Source organism: Notolepis coatsorum (genome assembly GCF_963971535.1).
Source record: "Notolepis coatsorum genome assembly, chromosome: 2".
In the NCBI taxonomy this organism is placed as follows: Eukaryota; Metazoa; Chordata; class Actinopteri; order Aulopiformes; family Paralepididae; genus Notolepis; species Notolepis coatsorum.
The window spans coordinates 18,988,649-19,011,638 of record NC_140166.1 but is presented as its reverse complement, the minus strand read 5'-3'; the positions used below and the strand labels follow the sequence as shown (position 1 = coordinate 19,011,638).

At 42.2% G+C, this 22,990-nt stretch overlaps 1 protein-coding gene across 1 annotated transcript in view; it reads left to right on the top strand.

The window, feature by feature from the left end:
- Window positions 1-22,990, top strand: part of snapc4 (small nuclear RNA activating complex, polypeptide 4) — a 157,494-nt gene that overhangs the window by 103,732 nt on the left and 30,772 nt on the right. Inside the window, exons 13-19 of the mRNA XM_084307868.1 lie at window positions 133-219; window positions 537-693; window positions 3,631-3,701; window positions 6,592-6,648; window positions 12,452-12,491; window positions 13,721-14,712; window positions 16,095-17,211. Coding sequence (XP_084163994.1) covers window positions 133-219; window positions 537-693; window positions 3,631-3,701; window positions 6,592-6,648; window positions 12,452-12,491; window positions 13,721-14,712; window positions 16,095-17,211 — 2,521 coding nt within the window. The remainder of the gene's footprint in view (window positions 1-132; window positions 220-536; window positions 694-3,630; window positions 3,702-6,591; window positions 6,649-12,451; window positions 12,492-13,720; window positions 14,713-16,094; window positions 17,212-22,990) is intronic.

Below are 22,990 nucleotides of genomic sequence, written 5' to 3'. Positions count from 1 at the left end.
GTGTGTGTGTGTGTGTGTGTGTGTGTGTGTGTGTGTGTGTGTGTGTGTGTGTGTGTGTGTGTGTGTGTGTGTGTGTGTGTGTGTGTGTGTGTGTGTGTGTGTGTGTGTGTGTGTGTGTGTGCGTGCGTGTAGTACCATCACAGTATGCTAGCGATGGTCAAAGTGGAATTCGGAGAAATAAGAAGTCTGATGCTGTGGACAGCTGCCTGCAGCCGCAAGGTATCAACCTATTTGTCTGTCTGTTGATCCTGTGTGTGTATGGAGTGTTACGTAGGTGTTACTTTTTCTATTCTTGAAGCATCCAGTTGAGCTCCTATGAACTGAAAGGTCTCTTTAGAATACCTGATTTCACATGTTTATGTCCCTTGTCTGGTTGTGGGGGGGGGGGGGTTGTGGAAGGCCTAAGTTGATAGGATGGGTAAAATGGAGAGGAATAATTGGCCCTTGGGGTTAATAAAGTACTAATTATTATTGTTATTACTATTATAATGATTGTGTGTGTGTGTGTGTGTGTGTGTGTGTCTGTACACACACAGTGTATAACGGTGCCTGGGTCCCGGAAGGGTTTCCAGGGTAACAAGAGGCAGCCAATCGGAATCGAGGATATGTCAGTGCAGTATGACCTCATGGCCGCCATGACACCCTGGATTGGCCACCTGCTGCTGCCGAAACCACTACGCTTCACTAGACAAGGTAACTAGTTAACTACCCTTCATAACTAGATTAGCTAACTACCCTTCATAACTAGACATACTTGAACTGGAGGACTGCATACTTTTTTTGCGAAGCTTAGCTTTATACGTTATACTTATAGCACATGCATGAGCATGGTCTCTTTTGAAAGATAACATTCTGAAGTTACTAATGCAAAAAAGGAAAATCACTTTTAGTGCTAATGAAATAGAGTAACAGAGGTCTGAACTTGAGTTGAACTTGAACTTGTGTACTCAAATTCTGTAGTGGTTGCAAGATTCCATATTCCAATATCCCAGCATAGAGGTATAAGCTGTAAAACACTGCGGTTCCATAGCCTTAAGTCTTATGTAGTACAGGTCCACATTTGATAAAAATCCGTTCAGAAATGGGTCTTTGAGAGACGTCAACCGATGACAAAAGAAAAAGCTTTCCAAAATCCACCGCCGTGTGTTCTGAAGTCTGATTCACTTCTGGTTTTCGCTTGTCAACTTTCACCTAGTTCCCTTATTCGCACCCCCCCACATGGGGTATCGTTGGAAAGGTACACTCGTTGGCTACAACGCTGACCAATAATCTTCGCCATCAGCGGATGATTGGCAGTTCTGGAGCGTCTGGAGTCCGGGGTGGTCATCTGACACGCGCCGTGTAAAAAGACGCTCGCCTGACATATGTCATGTAACTCGAGAACCGAGGCACGAATCTGTTCGAGTGATGTGGCGTTCGAATGGCAACAAATAGATCTTTCGAACGGTATATTATGTGTTCAGCGAAAAATGCACCCCCGAGCCGCTAGATGCTCGCAAAATGCAGTGACTTGCGCACAAGTGCTCGTGAGCACGTATACGTCCTAGTGCACGTTATGTGGTTAACTCCTTAAGCCCTACCGGCCCGGGATTTATTTCACATCATAAATAGATTATGCAGTCCGTATTAATTAATGTTGCATTTCTTTTTCAAATGTAGAGTAAAGACCCTAACCCTATAAAAACAGCAGTCAAAGTGTATATTTTCAAAATATAATGATTTTAACCTCCTTTGCCCGTGCAGTCCGGGGCCAGACCGCAAATTACATCACGTCATAAATCAAGCTCTGCAGACTGTCTGACATAATTATCTTTTTTATTTTTTTTTATTCAAGAATAAATATTAGGGGTGTAACGATGCGACCTCACAACGATTAAATTCATTTACGATTCTTCAGGCAACGATTCAATGCATCATGAAATCTCTTCATTTGACCACGATTCGATTCGATACATTTTCTATCAGTTAATTCCCCAAAATTTTTTGAATACACTAATAAATATCATAACCATGTCACAACAGCAGTTATAATGTATATTTTCATCAATATGTTTGTTAACCAATAGGTCATTTTGAGAAGAGGACATCCAGAGCTTTCAATGAGCGTTGGAATTGTTCAAAACGACACATCCCAAAGGCCTCTAGCTTTCTTCAAGCTAATTACTTCCTGATTATTATTTTTAATTTTTCTCATTACTCAGGATTATATACCACAAAACTGAACGTTATTGGCATATATTGGAGCGCAGTTAGTTTGTCTCCCCTATTTTGAGCATTTAGCAACCATCTGATTTGAAATCAGTTTCAAAATGGCGGAGCTCTGGCAAGAATAAAAAACCTGCTGTACATACAGTAGATTTCATTATCTGTTCTTATGCATGCCTGGTGATACTAAATAATCCAAATTGAACTCGGCCATTTGAAAGAGAAGATTTGGCCCAATCCATAAATGTGCGAATTGGCTATAATAAAGTGATTTATAGGCCTGCTATTCTATATTCTATAATAATATTTCAAATTGCATTGGTCCGGATCGGAGAATTCAGTACTGTATCTACAAAACCTTCTGTTTAATCATCTTCCCTTTATTCATTTCCTTAGATTTTTTGAACATGTGATCTCAAGAAGGTACTGAACGAGATCAGTGGCAGTTTGTCATGTCTGGTCATTTCTAGTATGGTGTTATTCACTGTCAAAGATGCAAAGAAAAATCATAATTCATATTCTCACAATTTAAGCAAGCCTAGTAATAGACACAATATTTCTGACACTGGGAATACATTCACTGAGGTCCGTAGATGTCCCTAGAAGAACATGCAAATGGACCTTGTAGAAGTGGAGCAATATTCCATTTAATTAGGTATGTATTTTAGGCGGATTTTCAGAAAATAGGGCTCCGGGCTTAAGAGGTTAAGTGTTATTAGCTAAATATGAGTTTATAGAAATCTCAGTGCATTGGATCTGAAATCGGATGAATTGGATGCAAATAAAGGAAGCCATCATGAAACCGTTGTAGTCCTAAGAGAGAGGAGACCCGGGGCTTTCGATGGACGTTGAAATTTCATAAAACCACACTACCCAGCTCACACCAGCCCCTGTCTAAGCTGGAGGGACTGACGTGAATTATTTTCTTTTACGTTATTTTCATGATTATATCTCACGGGTCGAACAAACCTGAACGCTATTGCCATAAAATACAATGTATATTGTTTCTATACCTTTCTGTGAACGTCTACAAAAAAACGCATTGCAATCTGGTGAAAAATGGCGGAGCTATGGACATTATACAAAAGTAACTGTACTTACAGTAGATTTAATTCACAGCCTTTGCTTCCTGTAACTGTAAGTGTAACTAGTTAACTACCCTTCATATCTAGACTAGTTAACTACCCTTCATAACTAGACAAAGTAACTAGTTAACTACTCTTCACAACTTGATGGTGTAGCTAGTTAACTACCCTTCATAACTAGATAATGGAACTAGTTAACTGCCTTTCATAACTAAACAAGGTAACTAGTTAACTACCCTTCATAACTAGACAAAGTAACTAGTTAACTACCCTTCATAACTAGACTAGTTAAGTTAGGTGGATTGAAATAAAGCGTGTGTGTCTCTGTCTCTATCTCTAGTGGATATAGTGAGACATCAAGTCCAGTCCATGGAGCTCCCCACTACTCCAGTTTTCCTGTTGTTCCTGCAGGTGAGAACAAACACAACCTGTCCTGGATGCCTGATTGCTTTTACCAAACGGTTCGTGTTTCCGCGTTCCCGCTTTGCGCTCTGATTGGCCACTGACGTTTCTGGTCATGTGACATGTGCGCCCAATCGTGTGACGGCAAGTACTTTGGGCGGTTAAGCTTAGGCGCTCTTTCGAAGTTGGTTAAGTTTAGAGTTTGTCTTAGAGCAGGGCGATATCGTGTGACGCCAAGTTATTTCGCCGGTTAAGCTTAGGCACTCTTTCGAAGTTGGTTAAGGTTAGAGTGTGGATCGTAGGCGTTAGGTCAGGGGTGGGCAATTATTTTTCCCAGGGGGCCGAATGAGCAACTGAAAATATGTTGGAGGGCCGGGCCAAAATTCCAAACTCAATTATTCTATATAAAAAGCAGTAAATGGCATTGTTTTGACCCCTGGTAAGAGTGTATGTTATTATTTGGCAATTAAAAGGTGAGGTTAGCTTTCAAAAATATCATTTATTCAAATAGAATTTATTTCCAAAATGATAAACAAAATGTGAAACATTAATAACAAAGGGCATTTTGAGTTTCATATACTATTGAAACAAGGATTTTCTTAGCTTTCTAAACATTAAACATTTAATGTTTTCAGAACTGTGCAAAAAAAGAAGAAAAAAAAGATCAAGTGTCCCATTTCACTTGTTATATTTCCACATTTTAGTGTTCTTCAGTTTTGTGAGTTTTGTTTTTTTTCAGTCAGTGTGAGAAATCCAGCCTCTGTTGAGCTTTAACAAGTCCATCAAAGTCAGGTTGCATGTCTGAGGTGGAGATGCGAAGCACAGCTGCCAGATGTTCATCAGTGAGAGAGGATCTGTACCTGGACTTGGTAAACGTCATGACTAGGGATGTCCCGATCGCCTTTTTTTGCTTCCGATCCGATCCCGATCATGTGATTTTAAATATCTATCGATCCGATCGTTTTCCGATCCGATCTTTCACATTAGTAATCAATTTTGACGCATTTTTGTCAGAAACTGGCAGAGCGAGACAAGCCCATCTGTTGCCTATAATAGTCCGGGGCGCGAGAGCGGAGGCTTTTGTTATTACATTCACCCTGAGAAATGTGCTTCTGCTTCATATGAGAAATATTAAAAGTTTCAATATATGTTTGCACATTAGTATACATTCAGTGTTCGACTTACGTAATGGTCCATTCTGGTCTGAAACGCCGACGATAATCCTCAGTCACGTAACGTTATCCTCCAGGTGAAAAGTTAGTCTGAAAACTTCGCCTCCAGCCAAACATTGCAACTGGCTTGACTTTCTATTTTAAAATGCTTAGTTCCAAACCTCTGACATTAAGTCTAGCTGCTCAAGTCAGTGGATATTAACCGTGTTTCGGGAGCGACGTGTTGTACTGTTGTTGTGATGTGGTCGAGCGTGTAGCGTCTAAATTAAAGGGAATGTTTGTTGCAACGGTGAAAATTAAAGGGGAATGTGTTTGTTGTGGACAATTATTCTGCTCTGTGTGACAATAAATACATTAATGATGATATATTATATGTAATTTAAAACCAAAACTAAGGCCTCCGTATGAGTTTAAGACGTGGACATGGTCATGTTTGTTGAATAAATTTTTTCTTTTTTTGACTGCCGATTTTTATTATTATTTTTTCCCGATCCCCGATCCTCTGAAAAGCACGTGATCGACGCCGATTCCGATCACGTGATCGGATCGGGACATCCCTAGTCATGACTGAGAATGTCTGTTCACATATGTAGGTGGATCCAAAGAGAACCAACATCTTCTGAGCATGTCTCTTCATGTTTGGAAAGTTCTCCTCCTTGAGAGCAGAGTAGAACTCTAGCAGTGATGCTGACTTAAAGTGCTCTTTCAGTAGTGAATCAGACTGCAGGTCAATGAGTTCAAGCTGAACAACTATCAACACTGCAGGTAAAGGGAGAGGAAACCAGCTGTATTTCATCCTCAACCTTTTTGAAATCTTAAAAACGCCTTGAAAATTCATCATGCAGTGCTCCCAACATGGATGAGTACCTGTGCCGGTGATCAGCTGATGGTTTGACTTCTTTCAGGGTTTTCATGTGTTTGAGATTGTTGCTGCCTAGTTGCCTTGAAATTAATTGCAACTTTGTCATGAAGGCTTTCACATGGCTATGCATTTCATGAGCAAAAATGCCCTTGCCCTGCAGTTGTGTGTTCAGTAGGGATGGGTACCGTTCACATTTGAAACGATACGGTACCAGTACCTGTGAATCGATACCGGTACCCAACGGTACCTTTTTTCTGTACTTTAGTCTCTAAAAATGTAATCGACCTACCTCAGTTGTGAAAAAAACCACACTTTCGACCGTTTTCGGCTTGCCCCGACTGCTTTGTTGTTGAATCAAGTCAAAACCTAGGTAAGCATATATTGTGCGTGTGAACGTTGACATGAAAAAAAAAGTTAAAAAAAAATTATTTATTTCTTTTTTAATTTTTTTTATTATCATGTAATCTTTCGCGGGCCGGTCAGAATCATACGGCCCGCGGGCCGTACAATGCCCAGGTCTGCGTTAGGTAGTTTGCTGCTGGTCGAGGCGGAAATGGGCGCGTCATGCGATTGGGCGCACATGTCACATGACCAGAAACGTGCGTGGCCAATCAGAGCGCAAAACGGGAACGCGGAAACACGAACCGTTTGGTAAAAGCATAGACGCATCCTGGATCCCAACTGCAGTCCTACTGTGCTGTCCCCATAATAGGCCTGCCCTGCTGGCTACAACACAGTACCAGCACCCTTTGCTTTACCACACAAATAGAGCCGTTACTTGTGTATAGATAGATAGATAGATAGATAGATTCTGTATACACAAACCATCTTTATTTGAGATCTTCCTATTTCCTGTTTCCACCAGGTGATGATGGTAGATGTGGTGGGCTGTAAGGACATGATAACGGAGAGGAGGACAGAGGTGAGGAGAATGTTTACAGTAGGAAACGTTTTTATTACTAAACTGATAAAGTCTCTTCTGTCTTAACACATCCTGCGCCATAAACGTCGTACGACGTATTTCAAGTTCATGCTAATTCTGCCAATCCACGGTGTACGACGTTATTGAGATCATATTTCTTTTTTTCGCCATGTTATTCATATTTCCCTCACGGAGCCTGGTCTGATGCAGTGTGAGCCGGCACAACTCTGCAACGCTTCAATACTGCCCCCTTGTGGATGATCGGCGAGTTGCCAAACCGGAAATGGACGAGTCGATCTCGGTGCGTCTCCGAAATGCGTCCGGCCAGTCGCATATTGTTGCGGGACTGTAGACACACGTCCGTGTGTAGCGATCGCTGCCATAACGCAATAATCGATACGATTTGGCCGTGTATTATGATTATACAAACCGGAAATGGATTTAGGCGATCGCCGTCAAATAAGTGGGATCTTTTTCCTCCAGTCTCATCGTCGAACGGTAAGAGGACGCTGACGTTTGTTTATTATTATCCATGCAAACTGCTCTGATCAATATATCACCCATACTACATAAAGCATTTAACGACGATCACGGAATTATAAACGACCCCCCCCCCCTCCCCCTCCGCTCATCCGCGCATGATCAGTCATAACGTTTAGGATCATGTACAGTTTAAATTTTTAATATAGCGTGGATCGGCAACAAACGGCATTTGATCATCTATATATGCGTTTATGCCTATATCTCACGTTCTAGGAATTACTGCAGAAAACGATAACATATTTATATTCTAGACGGTATTTTCGTATGAATGTATGAATGAAAAAGTAAAACGTTCCTACATCCTGAACGATAGATAATCGATGTTGAATGGGCCATAGTAATGTCAATTTAGCAATACAATTTAAAAAGTTATAGCCCTGCAAAGAAGGTGAACATCTCCATAGACTTACAGTGCTGGTAGAGAATGGTATAAGATGCTCAAATTGCGTGGCAGGGAATGTGTTAATGTTTACAGTAGGAAACATGTTTTATTACTAAACTGATAACATCTCCTGTCTTAACACTTTGGTTGCCTAAGGTTAAATTAATGATATACCATAGATTGCCAGCGCTATTTGTCTATGGAGAAAGTCCCCTTCTTTGCAGGGCTATAACTTTTTAAATTCTATTGCTACATTGCCATTATTAGGGCCCATTCAAAGTCCTATATGTATTGTTCATTGTGTAGCAACGTTAAACTTTTTCATTCACATATTCATAGTAAAGTATGGTCTAATGTATAAGTATGTTTTCATCTCTTTCTGCAACTTTCTCCAGAACGTGATATATAGCCCCAAATGCATTATATTGATGATGAAATACAGTTTGATGGCAATCAGCGCGATATAAAAAATTCCAACTAGACGTACTTCTAGAAGTTACTACACGTCATCTGATGTTGACCGGATGGGCGAGGGGGCGTTTATAATTCCGTGGGCAGCGTTATACCAATCATCTAATGTGGGTCAAATGTTGATAATATCAGTTATTATCGAAGACGGTAACGTTACACGCTGAAACTCACCCCAGTCTCCGCGTGCCGTTGGGCGATCATCGTCGAGTAGAAATTTTATCATTATGGGATATATTATTACCCGGTCCATCTCCAGCTTGTATAATGGTATATACGTCCAAATCATGTTGTTTATCGAGTTATTGGCAATCGATCGCTATGTAGAGTGACGAGCTAGAGTCACCGGACATGTACCGAGTGGCCGGAAGCAATACGGACGTCTAGCAAAACCTCTACTGCGCTTCCTGTTAAGCGCTTGCGCCGATCGGCCACCAGATGGCGCTCCTGAACCGCCAGAGAGCTCAGTGGGTCCTGCTGGTGTATCTCAGGCCAGCGGAGGGACATTATGAATCCGATCGCAGATTTTTGAAATATTGATATAAGGACGACTTACAGCGTCCCCCGGCAACTTTAGCATGGCCAGCAAAGACGTCTAAAGACGGCTCCCGGCAGTCAAAGTGTTAATGTTTACAGTAGGAAACATGTTTTATTACTAAACTGATAGTCTCTTTTTGCTTAATGTTTACAGTAGGAAACATGTTTTATTACTAAACTGATAAAAGTCTCTTCTTGCTTAATGTTTACAGTAGGAAACATGTTTTATTACTAAGGCCCCGTTTAGACGAGCGTTTTGTGAACAGAAACCGCAAAAGTCATCTTGCGGTTTCACTTTTAATTTTACGTTTAGACGAGCGTTTTGGAGTGGAATTCTCCGTGCAGACGACGCTGTAACGACGGAGACCCGCTGTCACACGATTGGCGCATATGTCACATGACGTGCTGTGAAGACCCGCCCTACTCTGCCTCTGATTCGCAGACTGTGGATGGGGAATGTGATTGCACCAAAGCAGAGTCACTCACAGACAGTGGGTCCACTCACGCCGCGGGACAGATTCTTGTGTATTTAACCCTTTCACTGCCACACGACAGCCGGTTGTGTGATAGTAAAGGGGTAACCTTCTGTCGTGTGGCAGTGAAAGGGTTAAAAGTACTGCCAATGTAGCCTTCAGGTGATCTCCGTTGATATAAGTCAGACATACTTGCTTTGTTTACGTCTCGGCTACTGGCGCATACCTGCTACCTGTGACGTAAGCAGTACGCGCGACCAGAGCCGTGACAAACCTTTCGTCATCGTTTTATCAGATTTATACGTTTTAACAGTTTAGACGAGAGCGCAAAGCTTTTGCGTTTCTAGGAATTCCACCCTGGAAGGTAGTCTCACTTTTTTGCGGTTTCACCCCGTAAAAACGCCGTTTCCGTATAAACGAAAGGCACATCCGAAAAAATATTTTTGCGGATTCACCTGCTAGCGTTTCCGTCTAAACGGGGCCTAAACTGATAAAGTCTCTCTTCTGTCTTAATGTTTACAGTAGGAAACATGTTTTATTACTAAACTGATAAAGTCTCTCTTCTGTCTTAATGTTTACAGTAGGAAACATGTTTTATTACTAAACTGATGAAGTCTCTTCTGTTAATGTTTACAGTAGGAAACATGTTTTATTACTAAACTGATTAAGTCTCTTCTGTCTTAGGCCATGGTTAGACTAGTGTATTCCTGGCGTTTTTTTATACGTTTTTGACGACGTTTGATGTCCCTATTACACAGAAATGCGTTTTTTGGCGTTTTTTTGTGGATACGGCTGAAACGCAAAATTGTGTTTGCGTTTGGAGATACGCAAAAAAAACGAATCGACAACAGCGTGTAGTCAGCACGCTAGCCATTGTTGCGAAAACGCCCATGCGCAGTAGATACCATCTGCGTGCCCTTCCGGTGACAACAGTGTGTGTGTTTGGGACATACAGTAGCTCCGTGTCCCAAATAGCTTCAGCTACCATGTGTTGTCAAGTTATTGTTATAAGGACCCCAGTCCAAGCTACAACAGTCTGCATTCCCTTAACAATTGTTTGTATTGAGCCGTATTGTATTGTACCCATATGCAATATGTTAAAGAAAGTTTACATCCATTCATTCTGCTAGCATTACCGATTGCATGAGCAGCTGGCTAACGTGAGCTATCAGGATTCAGACCCTGTTAGCTCAGAGCTCCTCTTTCAACTTAACAAGCATTAAACAAAATGGCCCAGTCATCTATTCACCTTTGTTTAATACACACAGCGTTGTCTCTAATGTTATCTAACTACTGATAGCTCGCGATATCATCAGTTTTGGTGCTGGCTAAGTAGCGTGAGCTAACGTTAGCTTCTAGCCACAATGCTATATTGTTATAATGGCATACTCCATTGACGTTAGCATGCAGCTAACAATGCTACCGATCGTTTTTTAGACTAAACTATCCGCTCTTGGTGGTCACTTGTGTTGATGTTAGTTTTGTTTCATCAACAAATGACAGGCAGAACACACAGTGAATGTATCCGTTTTGTTTATTGCACTTTTATTAGGCTTTGCTGAAAAATAATTGCTGCATTGAGTAAATAGGCAAGATGGTGGCGCGGCATAGGCGCCTGCCTTATTGACATTTTCTTTGCTGGAGCTTCCAGGAAGTGTATTGGCACATTCGTTCTGATTGGTTGAAATTGCCTTCATGTTTGCCACCTACTGCCACCTACTGCTTTGGCAGTGTACTACATCAGTGTGCTCGGGTGACAAAACGAAAAAAAAACGAAAGTGTGACTCGAGGCGCACGACGTCGTGGCGATACGCATATGAAAACAATACGAAGATGATACGAAAGGTGTAACCGCTGCCTTAATGTTTACAGTAGGAAACATGTTTTATTACTGAACTGATAAAGTCTTATTTCTTGTTTACAGTATGAAACATGTTTTATTACTAAACTGATGAAGTCTCTTCTTGCTTAATGTTTACAGTAGGAAACATGTCTTATTACTAAACTGATAAAGTCTCTCCTGTCTTAATGTTTACAGTAGGAAACATGTTTTATTACTAAACTGATAAAGTCTCTTCTTGCTTAATGTTTACAGTAGGAAACATGTTTTATTACTAAACTGATAAAGTCTCTTCTTGCTTAATGTTTACAGTAGGAAACATGTTTTATTACTAAACTGATAAAAGTCTCTCTTCTGTCTTAATGTTTACAGTAGGAAACGTGTTTTATTACTGAACTGATAAAGTCTTATTTCTTGTTTACAGTAGGAAACATGTTTTATTACTAAACTGATCGCATAAGCGATCCTACAGACAATGCATGCGTGTGTGTTCTGGTGTGTGTGTGTTGTGGATAATAGCCAATGCCAATTAAAGACCTCTGAGCAGGTCCTGCATTATATTATTAATATTATTATTATTATTACTAAACTGATAAAGTCACTTATTGCTTAACGATTGAGTGCCAGCGGTGGGCGCATTTATTGCTTGAATGCCATCCTTTTTGGACTGATTTTCCGATATTTCATGATTTTCACTGAGCTATTTCTATATTATGGCTATGTGTCTAATACGCCCGTCGCTTATCAATGACTTGCTTGCAGTCAACATGTACGAAACGGATTGTTTTTTCATCTGTACATTTCCGTTTTATACCGTTTTGAAAAACGGACGTTTTTGAAAATTTCTAGAAAAAAAAAGATTCCACAGGAATCGCTTTTTAGTGTAATACACACAACACGTTGTCATTTACCGGCTGATTTATTAATCGTTTTCAAATAAACGCTAGATTATCGATAGTATATGTGTACTTATGCACGCTAGAGAAGCGGGCTGAAAAATCGATTATCTATGACCTGGTCAGCGCTAACGTCATATACACACATACACAAATAGGGGACACGTTGTGAAATATGTGAAAAAAACATCTGATTACCCCAAGACTGGTAAAATATATTCCTTACCTAACATCAAATGTTCTGCAAAAATATTATTCCAATTCCTGATCGCCATTCCAAATATCGATCGCGTTTATTGATCCAACGTTATGTACTCGAAACACATATTCCACGCTGCTCTGAGGGTCCCCAATGAATGCAGTAGTCTCGGGTTACATTGCCTGAGAGGTCAAATGTGGAATCCGGGTTTTTTTCCCCCCCATATATTTCCATTGAGTCCAATCCAATGGGTGCAATACCATCCGGAGAGACGATAGGGGGCGGTATTTGCCCTTTTCGAGGTCAGAGCCAGTCTTACAGTAGGAAACGTGTTTAATACTAAACTGATAAAGTCTCTTCTTGCTTGATGTTTACAGTAGGAAACATGTTTATTACTAAACTGATGAAGTATCTTCTTGCTTGATGTTTACAGTTTACTAAACTGATAAGTCACTTTTCTTACAGGGCTTCTTCCCACAGACACCTGCTCATCTCATTGTCAAAGGTAACTAACTGACTGGTTTACTGACTGACTGACTGACTGACTGACAGTTCTGTTAACACTTCCAGTGCCATTCACGAGAGGTCGCTGTGGGCTGTGTTTGCCAGCGCTTAATGAATGGGGATACATGCCGGTGTTTGCAGTGCTAAAACTATATTAAATATTATAGCTATGGATCTAATAATCGATAGTCATTGTCATTGAGTTTCTTCCGGTCAAGATGCAAAAGACAGATAATTCTTTCATCCATACATTCCCGTTTTATACCGTGGTGAATGAGTATAGTAAATCTGTGTAATCCCAGGAAACGCCGCTAAACAGCGTTTTAGTGCATTTCACTAGGAACCGTGCCATTCCTCGCTTGGATCAACAATCAATCTGAAATTATCAGTATTATGTTTCATCATGCATACATGAAAGGGTGGGGTTTCTATGCTTTGGTCACCAACGGAATACGTTACACAGTACATTACAGACACACGCTCCGATCGCGGGGGAAGGAATTATTGGATCAACGCAAGATTGATATCATATAGCCCTTACCTTGACTAGGATGTACTGCAAAAAGAATATTCCAATTATCTGATCGCCATTTCAAGTATTGATGTCGATCTTGTTGCCAAGATAATCCACCAAAGCACATGAACCGGCGGTGCTCGAGTCTCCCCAATCCATGTATTATAAATGTTACTCCTGCCCGACAAGGAAAACCAGGACCGGATTTTTTAGACCGACGTACAGGCTGAGACGGAGGGTTTCCAAGGATGTGCAATACCGGCCGCAAGGCGTTAGGCGGCGGTATTGGACGTTTGCGATCTCAGACCCATTCAGGACAGCCTGCACAGGCTGCCTCGATGGATTATGAATGGCAATAGCGAATAAAATAAATAACGACCCAGAAACGAGAATCTTCGTTTCTGGCACTGAACCGTTGGGCCACAGAAACTAGAATTCTTGTGAATGGCACCCAAAGGGTTAATAATTCAGACATATTGACAATTTAAGTAAAACTAAATAGTTAGAACTAAATAGTCTAAATGAAATAGTTAAAACTAAATAGTTACAACTAAATAGTTACAACTAAGTAGTTCAAACGAAATAGTCTAAATGAAATAGTTGATACTAAATAGTAAAAACGAAATAGTTACACATGGTCTCGTCAACAGTCACTAACTGTGTGTGTGTGTGTGTGTGTGTGTGTGTGTGTGTGTGTGTGTGTGTGTGTGGCTCAGCTCCTACGGCTCCTAAACTGGGCACAGTAGCAGGGCTATTGGAACAGAAACGTTTGCAGCAGATGGTCCGACCACCTATGATGTCCCCACCGCTCCACATATCCCAGCAGCCCCTGCCTGGCGTGGCCGTATCCATGTCACCTATGAGGTTTCCTCACATATCCCAGCAGCCCCTGCCTGGCGTGGCCGTATCCATGTCACCTATGAGGTTTCCTCACATATACCAGCAGCCCTTGCCTGGCGTGGCAGTATCCATGCCACCTATGATGTTTCCTCACATATCCCAGCAGCCCCTGCCTGGCATGGTCGTATCTATGCCACCTATGATGTTACCGGGGCGACCAGTAGCTCCTCTCCCAGCGTCTCCTGTGCGTTTCATGCTTGCTCCTCTGTCCCCTTCCCCCCGGTTCTCCTCCCCCACTGTGGTTCAAGTCCTGCTGCACCAGGCTCCACCTCCACAGACCCCCCAACACAGATCGCTTCCTCCGAACCAAATGACACCACCTGTTCCTCCACCGGGACAGACCGTCTCCTCCTCTCCTCAGTCCCCAGTCCCTCCTCCCCCTGGCCCACCAGCCCCTCTTCCTCCAGTCTCTGGTCCCTGTGTGGTTGTCCTGTCCTCCCCTGGTGTCCTTCCTGCCTGGGGACCGATGCCCACCTCCCCTAGCCTCTCTGGACCTCACCTCCTCCATGCCTCCTCTCCTCCAGCTACGCCTCCCGTCTCTGCTTCTCCCAGGCCAGCGTTACCTCTTCCTTCTGGAGCAGCCGGTCAGCAGGCCCACGGTCAGCAGGCACCCCCTCCCTCCAGGAAGAGAGGGTGTGGCGGAGGGCGGGAGGAAGGTGACGGAGACTCTGGGAGCCAGCAGGGCATGGTTGGAAGTTCTGAGAGTGCGTGTGACAGTCAGGAAGGAGTGTTTTCCAGCCCGGAGGGGAAGAGAGTCCGGAAGCCAAGCGTGAAGGGCAAAGCTCTGACGGCTGCAGCCGAGGCTAAGGTATTCTGACCCATCCTTGTTGTTCTGCTCCTAACAGTCTGACCCATCCTTGTTGTTCTGCTCCTAACAGTCTGACCCCTCCTTGTTGTTCTGCTCCTAACAGTCTGACCCCTCCTTGTTGTTCTGCTCCTAACAGTCTGACCCATCCTTGTTGTTCTGCTCCTAACAGTCTGACCCGTCCTTGTTGTTCTGATCCTAACAGTCTGACTCCTCCTTGTTTTCTGGTCCTAATAGTCTAGGGCTGTCACGATTCGTCGACCATGAAATTTCGTCGATTTGCATATTCATGATCGACGCATCGTATTGTTGTTACTTGTATGTCTTTTGAAAGTCATAAAAGTCATAACATTCGCAACGTTTAATTTAACTAGTGCGCAATGAATCACGTTCAAAATATAAATAATTTCTCTTAAACCACTATTCGTGATTCGGCCTAGAGCCAGGACTCGACGGTGCGAATTTCGCTCGCATTTGATAACTTCCGTGTTTCACGTCAACTCCAGCTGAAAGGGAGGGGCTGAGCCTGATACCCCCACCTTCAATTTTAGTGTTTGCACGGTGGTCTCTCTCTATCGATTCAGGAGCAGCTCCGCATGGCACAGTGTGTATGTGTGCTCTGTCGCGAGGGTCTATCTGATTATCTCTCTCTCGCTCGCTCTGTCAAACCCCGTTTGGTGCGCTACAACCACAGAGCCAATCTTATCACTGTCCGCTTACCCAGCGCCCGCTGACGTCAACATATGCCTCAAATCAAGATGACCTAATTAAATCTAGCAGGAAATGGTCTGAGCTGAATGAGAACAATCCGCCAATATGGTATTTAGACACAAAAACACATTGATACTAACTCCTATTACTATAATACAATGCTAGAGACTCAAAAAAGACATTTATAACTAACGTTAGCTGCTAACGCTAACTAAGCTACAGTCACAGGAGAAATCTGCTTTGTGGAGTTCCAATAGTGTGGAAGGGGGGGGCTGAGCCCGTCTCTCTCTCTCCCTCTCTCACTTTCTCTCTGTACGTTCAATCATGATGATCAATGAAGTAGCTAAAAGTTACACTATAAAAACTAACTGGATAGTTGATGATAATAAATATTTCACTAATATTTCAGCAAAAATATTGTAAAATCATTAAGTCAGCTATTCTCCCTCTCTCTCTTGTGTGTGTGTATAAATGTACTATAGGCTACTCTTTTTTACATGGATTAGGCTAATTAGCTTTAACAATCCTGATTCCTGAGCCTATTTTATTCAAAAGGAAGATATTGATTTAAATAATGTATATACTGTAGCCTATAGTATATATAAAAAAATTGTCTGACTCCTCCTTGTTGTTCTGTTCCTAACAGCCTGACCCCCCCTTTGTTTCTTTTCCAGGTTGAAGCTAAGAGGATAAAAGCTACTCCCTCTCCTCGTCGTCGTAAGAGAGGCCGTCAGCAGAGCACCGCCTCTACAAAGGAACCCGTTGGCCAGATGGACCCGCCTCCTCTCAGGACATTGGCACCTCATCAGGACTTGTGGATCATGACGGCCAATGGGCTGGTCCCTCTAGTTGGAGACCTTCCCTCTGGCATTCAACTGGTCCCAGCAGCTAACGCCAATTGCCCCACTCAGCCAATGAATATGTTTATCCCTCAGATGGTGCCGCCCCCTCTGAGGGTCTTTCCAAACTATATCCAGACTAATAACAGTCACCCAGTTCAGCCAATGAATGGTTTTATCCATCAGCAAGGCCCCTCCCCTCCAAGGTTGTCCACCGTTCCAGTGGCTCCTCCCACCTCTACTCCTCTCCATCCCTCCTCCATCCCTACCTCTCCTTCACTCCTTGTACAGAAAGGGCTTCAAACCCTCAACCCCCCTGTCCTGCCTCTGTCCTTCCTGCACCCTCTGCCTCCTGCTGGGCTACCTTCAGACTCCTCCCCTCAGGTGAAGCTACCTTCAGACTCCTCCCCTCAGGTGAAGCTACCTTCAGACTCCTCCCCTCAGGTGACACTACCTTCAGACTCCTCCCGTCGGGTGAAGCTACCTTCAGACTCATCCCCTCAGGTGAAGCTACATTCAGACTCCTCCCCTCTGGGGAAAGCTGAGCCCTCTACCCCTCCCCCCACCCTCCAGTTTGACCCGTATCTGATGTTCTGTGAGCCCCGCGGGGAGGTTTGTGATTGGCTGAGTGGGCACGGGGGTGTGGTGGTGTCGGGGCTGAAGTTGTCACTACCCTACATGCCTCCGTTCATCACCAGTCTGAGCTCGCTCAGTAACCTGCTCAAAGCCAAGAGGTCACTGACAGCCAGAGCACTGCAGCTTCTCCCACCAGAGGTCGCACCTGGCATCGCGTCCAACCCCTTCTTTAGCGCCGCCCCCAGCCCTGAACACGACTACATCAAGATAAGACCAGACCCCATCAACCCCACCAACACTCACCCCATCAACCCTGCCTCCAACACTCACCCCCGCCTCATCAACCCTACCAAACAGAGACTCACCACTCAACCAGGTACTTTCTCTCTCTTAGTTTAATAATAAGGGTTGGTTTGATAATAAGGGTTATTTTAATTAGCGTTGGTTTAATAATAAGGGTTAGTTTAATATGGGTTTGTTTAATAAGTGTTAGTTTGATAATAAGGATTGGTTTTAAGGGTTGGTTTAAATTAATAAGGGTTAGTTTAATAATAATAGTTGGTGTAATAAGGGTTGCTTTAATAAGGATTAGTTTGATAATAAGGGTTGGTTTAATAATACGGATTTGTTTAACCTCTTGAGCCATAGCCCTATTTTCTGAAAATCCGCCTAAAATACATACAAATACAAAGTAAATGGAAGATTGCGCCACTTCTACAAGGACCATTTGCATGTCCTTGGTATCTAGGGACATCTATGGATCTCATGGAATGTATTCCCAGTGTCAGAAATATTGTGTCTGTTACTAGGCTTGAGTAAATTCAATTGTAATGAACCAAAGGAGAATATCAATTCTATATATATATTTTTTTTTAAACTTTGACCAGTCGTCTGGTTCTTTTAGCGTTTATCGCTTTTTCTGGTCAAGCATGACCGACAGAAACAGGTTGAATGGGGTATAGATCGGGGGAAAGACACTCTGAGAAAATACGGCGAGTCCGGGAGTCGAACTCGTGTACCCCAGATCCGTGACTCGCACGGTTGTCCTTGACGCCGAAATAGTGTCCGAGGTACGCGGTGAGCTACTGGAGCTCCCCTCTATATATTTTTTTATTATATTATTTTTCATATTTGACAGTGAATGCTAAAAACCAGACATGAAAAACTGTCACTGAGCTAGTTCAGCACCTTGTTGAGATCACGTGTACAAAAAATCTAAGCAAATGAATAAAGGGAAGATGATTAAACAGAAGATTTTGTAGATACAGTACTGAATTCTGCCATCCAGACACATGCCATTTGAAATATGATTATAGAATATAGAATATCAGGCCTATAAATGACCTTATTATAGCCAAGTCGCACATCTATGGATCGGGCCAAAACTCCCCTTTCCAATAGCAGAGTTCAATCTGGATTTAGTATCACCAGGTGTGATCCACAAACCGTGAATGAAATCTACTGTAAGTACAGTTACTTTTTTATTCTGTGAATTTCTCCGCCATTCTTCATCAGATTGCAAAGCCGTTTTTTGCTAGACGTTCAAAGAAAGGTAGATAAACTAACTGCGTTCTAATTTATGCCAATAACGTTCAGGTTTATGGCAGATAATCCAGAGAAATAAGAAACATTTTAAAGTAAATCCACAAGTCATATGATTGCTGGCATTTGAAATTCCAACGGCCATTGAAAGCCCTGGGTCTCCTCTCCTCATATGACTACAAACAAAATGGCGGCGCGCATTTCCTTCCATCAATATTCGCTAGTTTCTGAATAGATTTCCAAAACTCATATTTCACTAATAACACTTTAACCTATTGTTAAACAAATGTATTGCTGAAAATATACACTTTGACTGGTGTTTTGACAGGGTTAGGGTCTTTACTCTTGGCTACATTTGGAAAGAAAACGCAACATTAATTCATACAGTCTGTAGAGATGGATTTTTGGCGTGATGTCATTTTGGGTCCGGTACCGGACCCATCGGGCTTAACACATTCGGCGCCAGACCCGAGATATCCCGGGTTAACTCGCCAGCGGTTGGGCACCAGACCCGAGATTTCTCGGGTTTTGGTAGTTTTTTCTTTTATTCGATATTTTTATTCAATACAGGTTCACGGACCTCTGTGTCCCCATAGGAAATCATTCTGAGATCCCAAAAGTTCATCCGACCATTTCCAAATGCATCTAGCACACTCAATCCATAAATTGTGCTAAACTATGTCCGGGACCAGATGGACATCAATACTGGAAATCGCGATCATCAGACAATTGGAATATTCTTTTTGGAATAACCCTGATCAAAGGACGTCAATTCCACCTTGATCGTACAATGATTTCATATCGATCCAGCTGATCAGCGTGTGTGGTGTTCAAAACTAATGACGTTACTGGCGATCAAAGCATAAAAAAACTACCCCCCCCCCTTTTATGCATTCATGATGAAACATAATACCTATTATATACATTTATTTTGGAAATAGTAGCGTGTCCAGGCAAGAAACACCAACGTTTATAGCAGAATTCAAGTAGCGCCCTATAACCTAGCTTATCAGGAATTATTCCGGATCACTCCTAAAATATACAATATTCACCATGGGATAACGCGTGAACGTATACATGACACAATTATCTCTTTTTTGCATGTTCGACGGAAGAAAGTGACTGTCAAATGACCATAGTATTGTCTCCATAGCTATAATATAGAATATAGATATAGCTCTCCAAACAAGGTGACGCACCCCTATATTTAAAGCGTGGCCTAGCTAGAATGGGACAAGGCTAATCCCTGATGCTGAATGAGTTAAGGAGAGAGATTGATATGGCCTAAACATTTTATCTCAGATTTTTTCACACCACATCCGATTTACGATTTTAATTGATTTTTTTCTCTTAAAAACTAGAAACGCCAAGGAAATCATTCAAATAGTTTTTTTTTTTTTTTTTTTTTTTTTTTTACATAAAACAAGACAAACAATACAATAACAGTAATAATCAACGATGAATCACAGGACAATAACAGAAATAATAATAACAATAATGACAGTCCAGTAATTAAATCAGAATGAAAGTAGATTAAAAGATTAAAAGACATAAAAATTATAAATACAATACAATACATTACAATACATGGGCTCTTCTTCCCCCTCAGGACCCCCACTTGGACTATACATCCACTACTTCATTCAGCATCAGGAAATTCCTAATTTATCTGCGTTCCTTTATCTTATCCACCACAGCTACCCAGATTGCTATGCTGGCTTCGTTAACACCTAAAATTCGTGCAGTGGATATCTCTAGATAAATCACATCGAGATAGGTGAGAATCCATACCTTCCGGCACATTTTATCCGGTTGAATCCAGCGTGACGCTATCAACTTTTTGGCAGCCGTAAGACCCGCCAAAATGAGTCTCTTTACATGTACAGAGGTCGATAACTGAGAAACATCATTCAACAACAATACAGAAGGCAGTATCGGTATGGTCAGAGACAAAAATTCTGATAATTGAGTGGTGACATTTTCCCAGAAAGTTGACAGGAGGGCATTCCCAATACATATGCATATATGTACCAATAGCATCGCTTGAACACAAGGAGCATACAGAGTCCGGTCTGAGACCCATTAAGTGCAATCGTCTAGGGGTCAGGTAAGTCCTATGAACAAAGTTAAGATTAATCTGTTGGTGATCTGGGTTGCGTGATGAAAGCCGAACATTTTCCCAGACTACATCCCAATCAAAATCTGCTTCCAGGTTTGGGATATCCTTCCTCCAAACCGAGTCTAGGGGAAGGACCTTATATGAGGACGTAAGTAAGTGGCGATAAAAGTCAGAGACAAAACCTCTCGACGTCTCCTTGTCATAAAATAATTTGTGAAATCTGTGGTGCTCAAGTGGAACATCTAATGGGACTCCGTGAGCCTTCAAAGCTGCTCTTATTTGTAGATGAGATAAGTGGAACTGGTGAGGTTAAATTTGTTGAATATAACCGCGGAAACCATGGTCATCGAAGACATCCCCCAATGTATGTATGCCTTTCTTTTCCCAGCCAGGGTATCTGATAGGTTGTTGTGCAATAAGGAGTAAATTGTTATTAAATAGGGGAGAATGCCTGTGCCATTTATGTTGGTTAGTACACTTTTTCTGTGTGTCACGCCATATCTGGATCACATGTGTAATAAGAGGGCCAAATCTTAAGTTGCATTGCTTAATTGATAAGTTGGTGTAAACTATATCCTGCAGTCTATGTGGTGCCACTATATTCTCCTCTAATGGTCTCCAGGATACCGCTGCTTGCGAATCAAACCAGGTGATCAGTGGTCTTAAAGAGACCGCTTTAAAGTAATAATTGAAGTCTGGAAAGGCTAAACCCCCGTCGGTTTTATTTCTCTGTGCAGTGGATCTTTTTAATCGTGGACGTTTGTTGTTCCAAATAAATGTATATGCAGCGGAGTGTAGTTTTTGCCAGTAACCAGCAGGGGGGGGGGGGAGGTAACGGCAACATCGAACTGATGAAGTTAATTCTGGGCAAAACATTCATCTTAACTATTGACGCTCTGGCCTGTAATGAGTTTTCTTTAATTTTGACCACCTGCCGAAGTCATTTGTGATCTTGTCTCGCAATCCGGAATAATTATACTTCACCGTTTGGCTAATAGTGGGGAATATTTCAACTCCAAGACATTTAAAGTGTTCTACCATGGGTATATTTGCTGGGAGGAAGGTAGCCTTTGCAGTCACATTGAGTGGAAGGAAGGCCGATTTTGGCCAGTTTATCTTAAATCCCGATAGATTACCAAAATCATCTATTACTTTGAGAAGATGAGGTAGGGAGGTAGCAGGGTTTTGCATGAACAAGATTACATCATCTGCATATAAGCTAATGTGATGTTGTGTGCCCTTAATTGAGATCGGTGCTATGGATTGGGATTGTCTTATATACTGTGCTAAAGGTTCAAGGGATAGAGCAAATAGTCCGGGACTAAGAGGACAACCCTGTCTGGACGAGCGCGACACAGGGAAGAGTGGAGAGCAGAGTTTACCTGTTAAAATCATGGCCGATGGACCTGTATATAGTACTTTGATCATATGAATGAACCCATCACCTAACCCCATCCTTCTAAGTACTGCCCATAAATAAGACCATTCCAATCTGTCAAAGGCTTTCATCGCGTCTAAGGATAACACAGCCGTAGGAGGCACGGCATCCCTGCTGGCATCTATCACATGCAGTAACCGTTTAATATTATCCGTGATCAAGCGGCCTCTTATGAAGCCTGTCTGATCAGGGTGGACTAAAGATGTCATATGCTTTTGAAGTCGGATGGCTAGTACCTTAGCATACAGCTTGAGATAGGTTCCAAGGAGGCTTAAGGGTCTATAACTGCCACATTCTGTGGGGTCCTTATCTTTCTTAAGTAGGACAGATATGAGTGCCATATTGACATCCCTGGAAAAGTTTCCCTCTTTTACTGAGTATAAAATCATATCAAGTAATAGGGGTCCAATTATATCCCAGCATGAGAGGTACAGTTTGGGTGGAATGCCGTCCCACTGCGTCCCAGCCAGGGGCCTTACCACTTTGCATGTCAGAAATAGGGTCCCTAAGTTCTTCTAGTGTAATAGGTGCATCTAACCGTTTAGCGTCTTCCTCTGAGAGTTGTGGTAAGTTAATTTGATCACGGAATTCCTCCAGTTTATTATGATCGAAGATAACTTCTGACTCGTACAGGTTAGAATAAAACGTACGAAAGGTCTCGTTGATTTTTTTGGGGTCGGTGGTAACCATCCCCTGTTGGTCCTTAATGGCAGGTATATCCGCAAATTGTTCACTGGACCGTATCTTCATAGCTAGTAGGTGACTAGGTTTAGAGCCATGAAAGTAATAATGTTGTCTTGTTCTGTGTATTTGAAATTCAGATTGTTGTCTTAAAGGTGACATGTACTATAAATGTCATTTTTCAGTCTCTAGCATTGTATTATAGTAATAGGAGTTCGTATCAATGTGTTTTAGTGTCTAAATACCATATTGGCGGATTGCTCTGATTCAGCTCAGCCCCTTTCCTCCTCCAGTAAATCAGGCCATTTCGATTTGAACGGCTGAGTCACGTCATTCGGACGCTGGGTAGCAGACAGTGATGTGATTGGCTCTGTG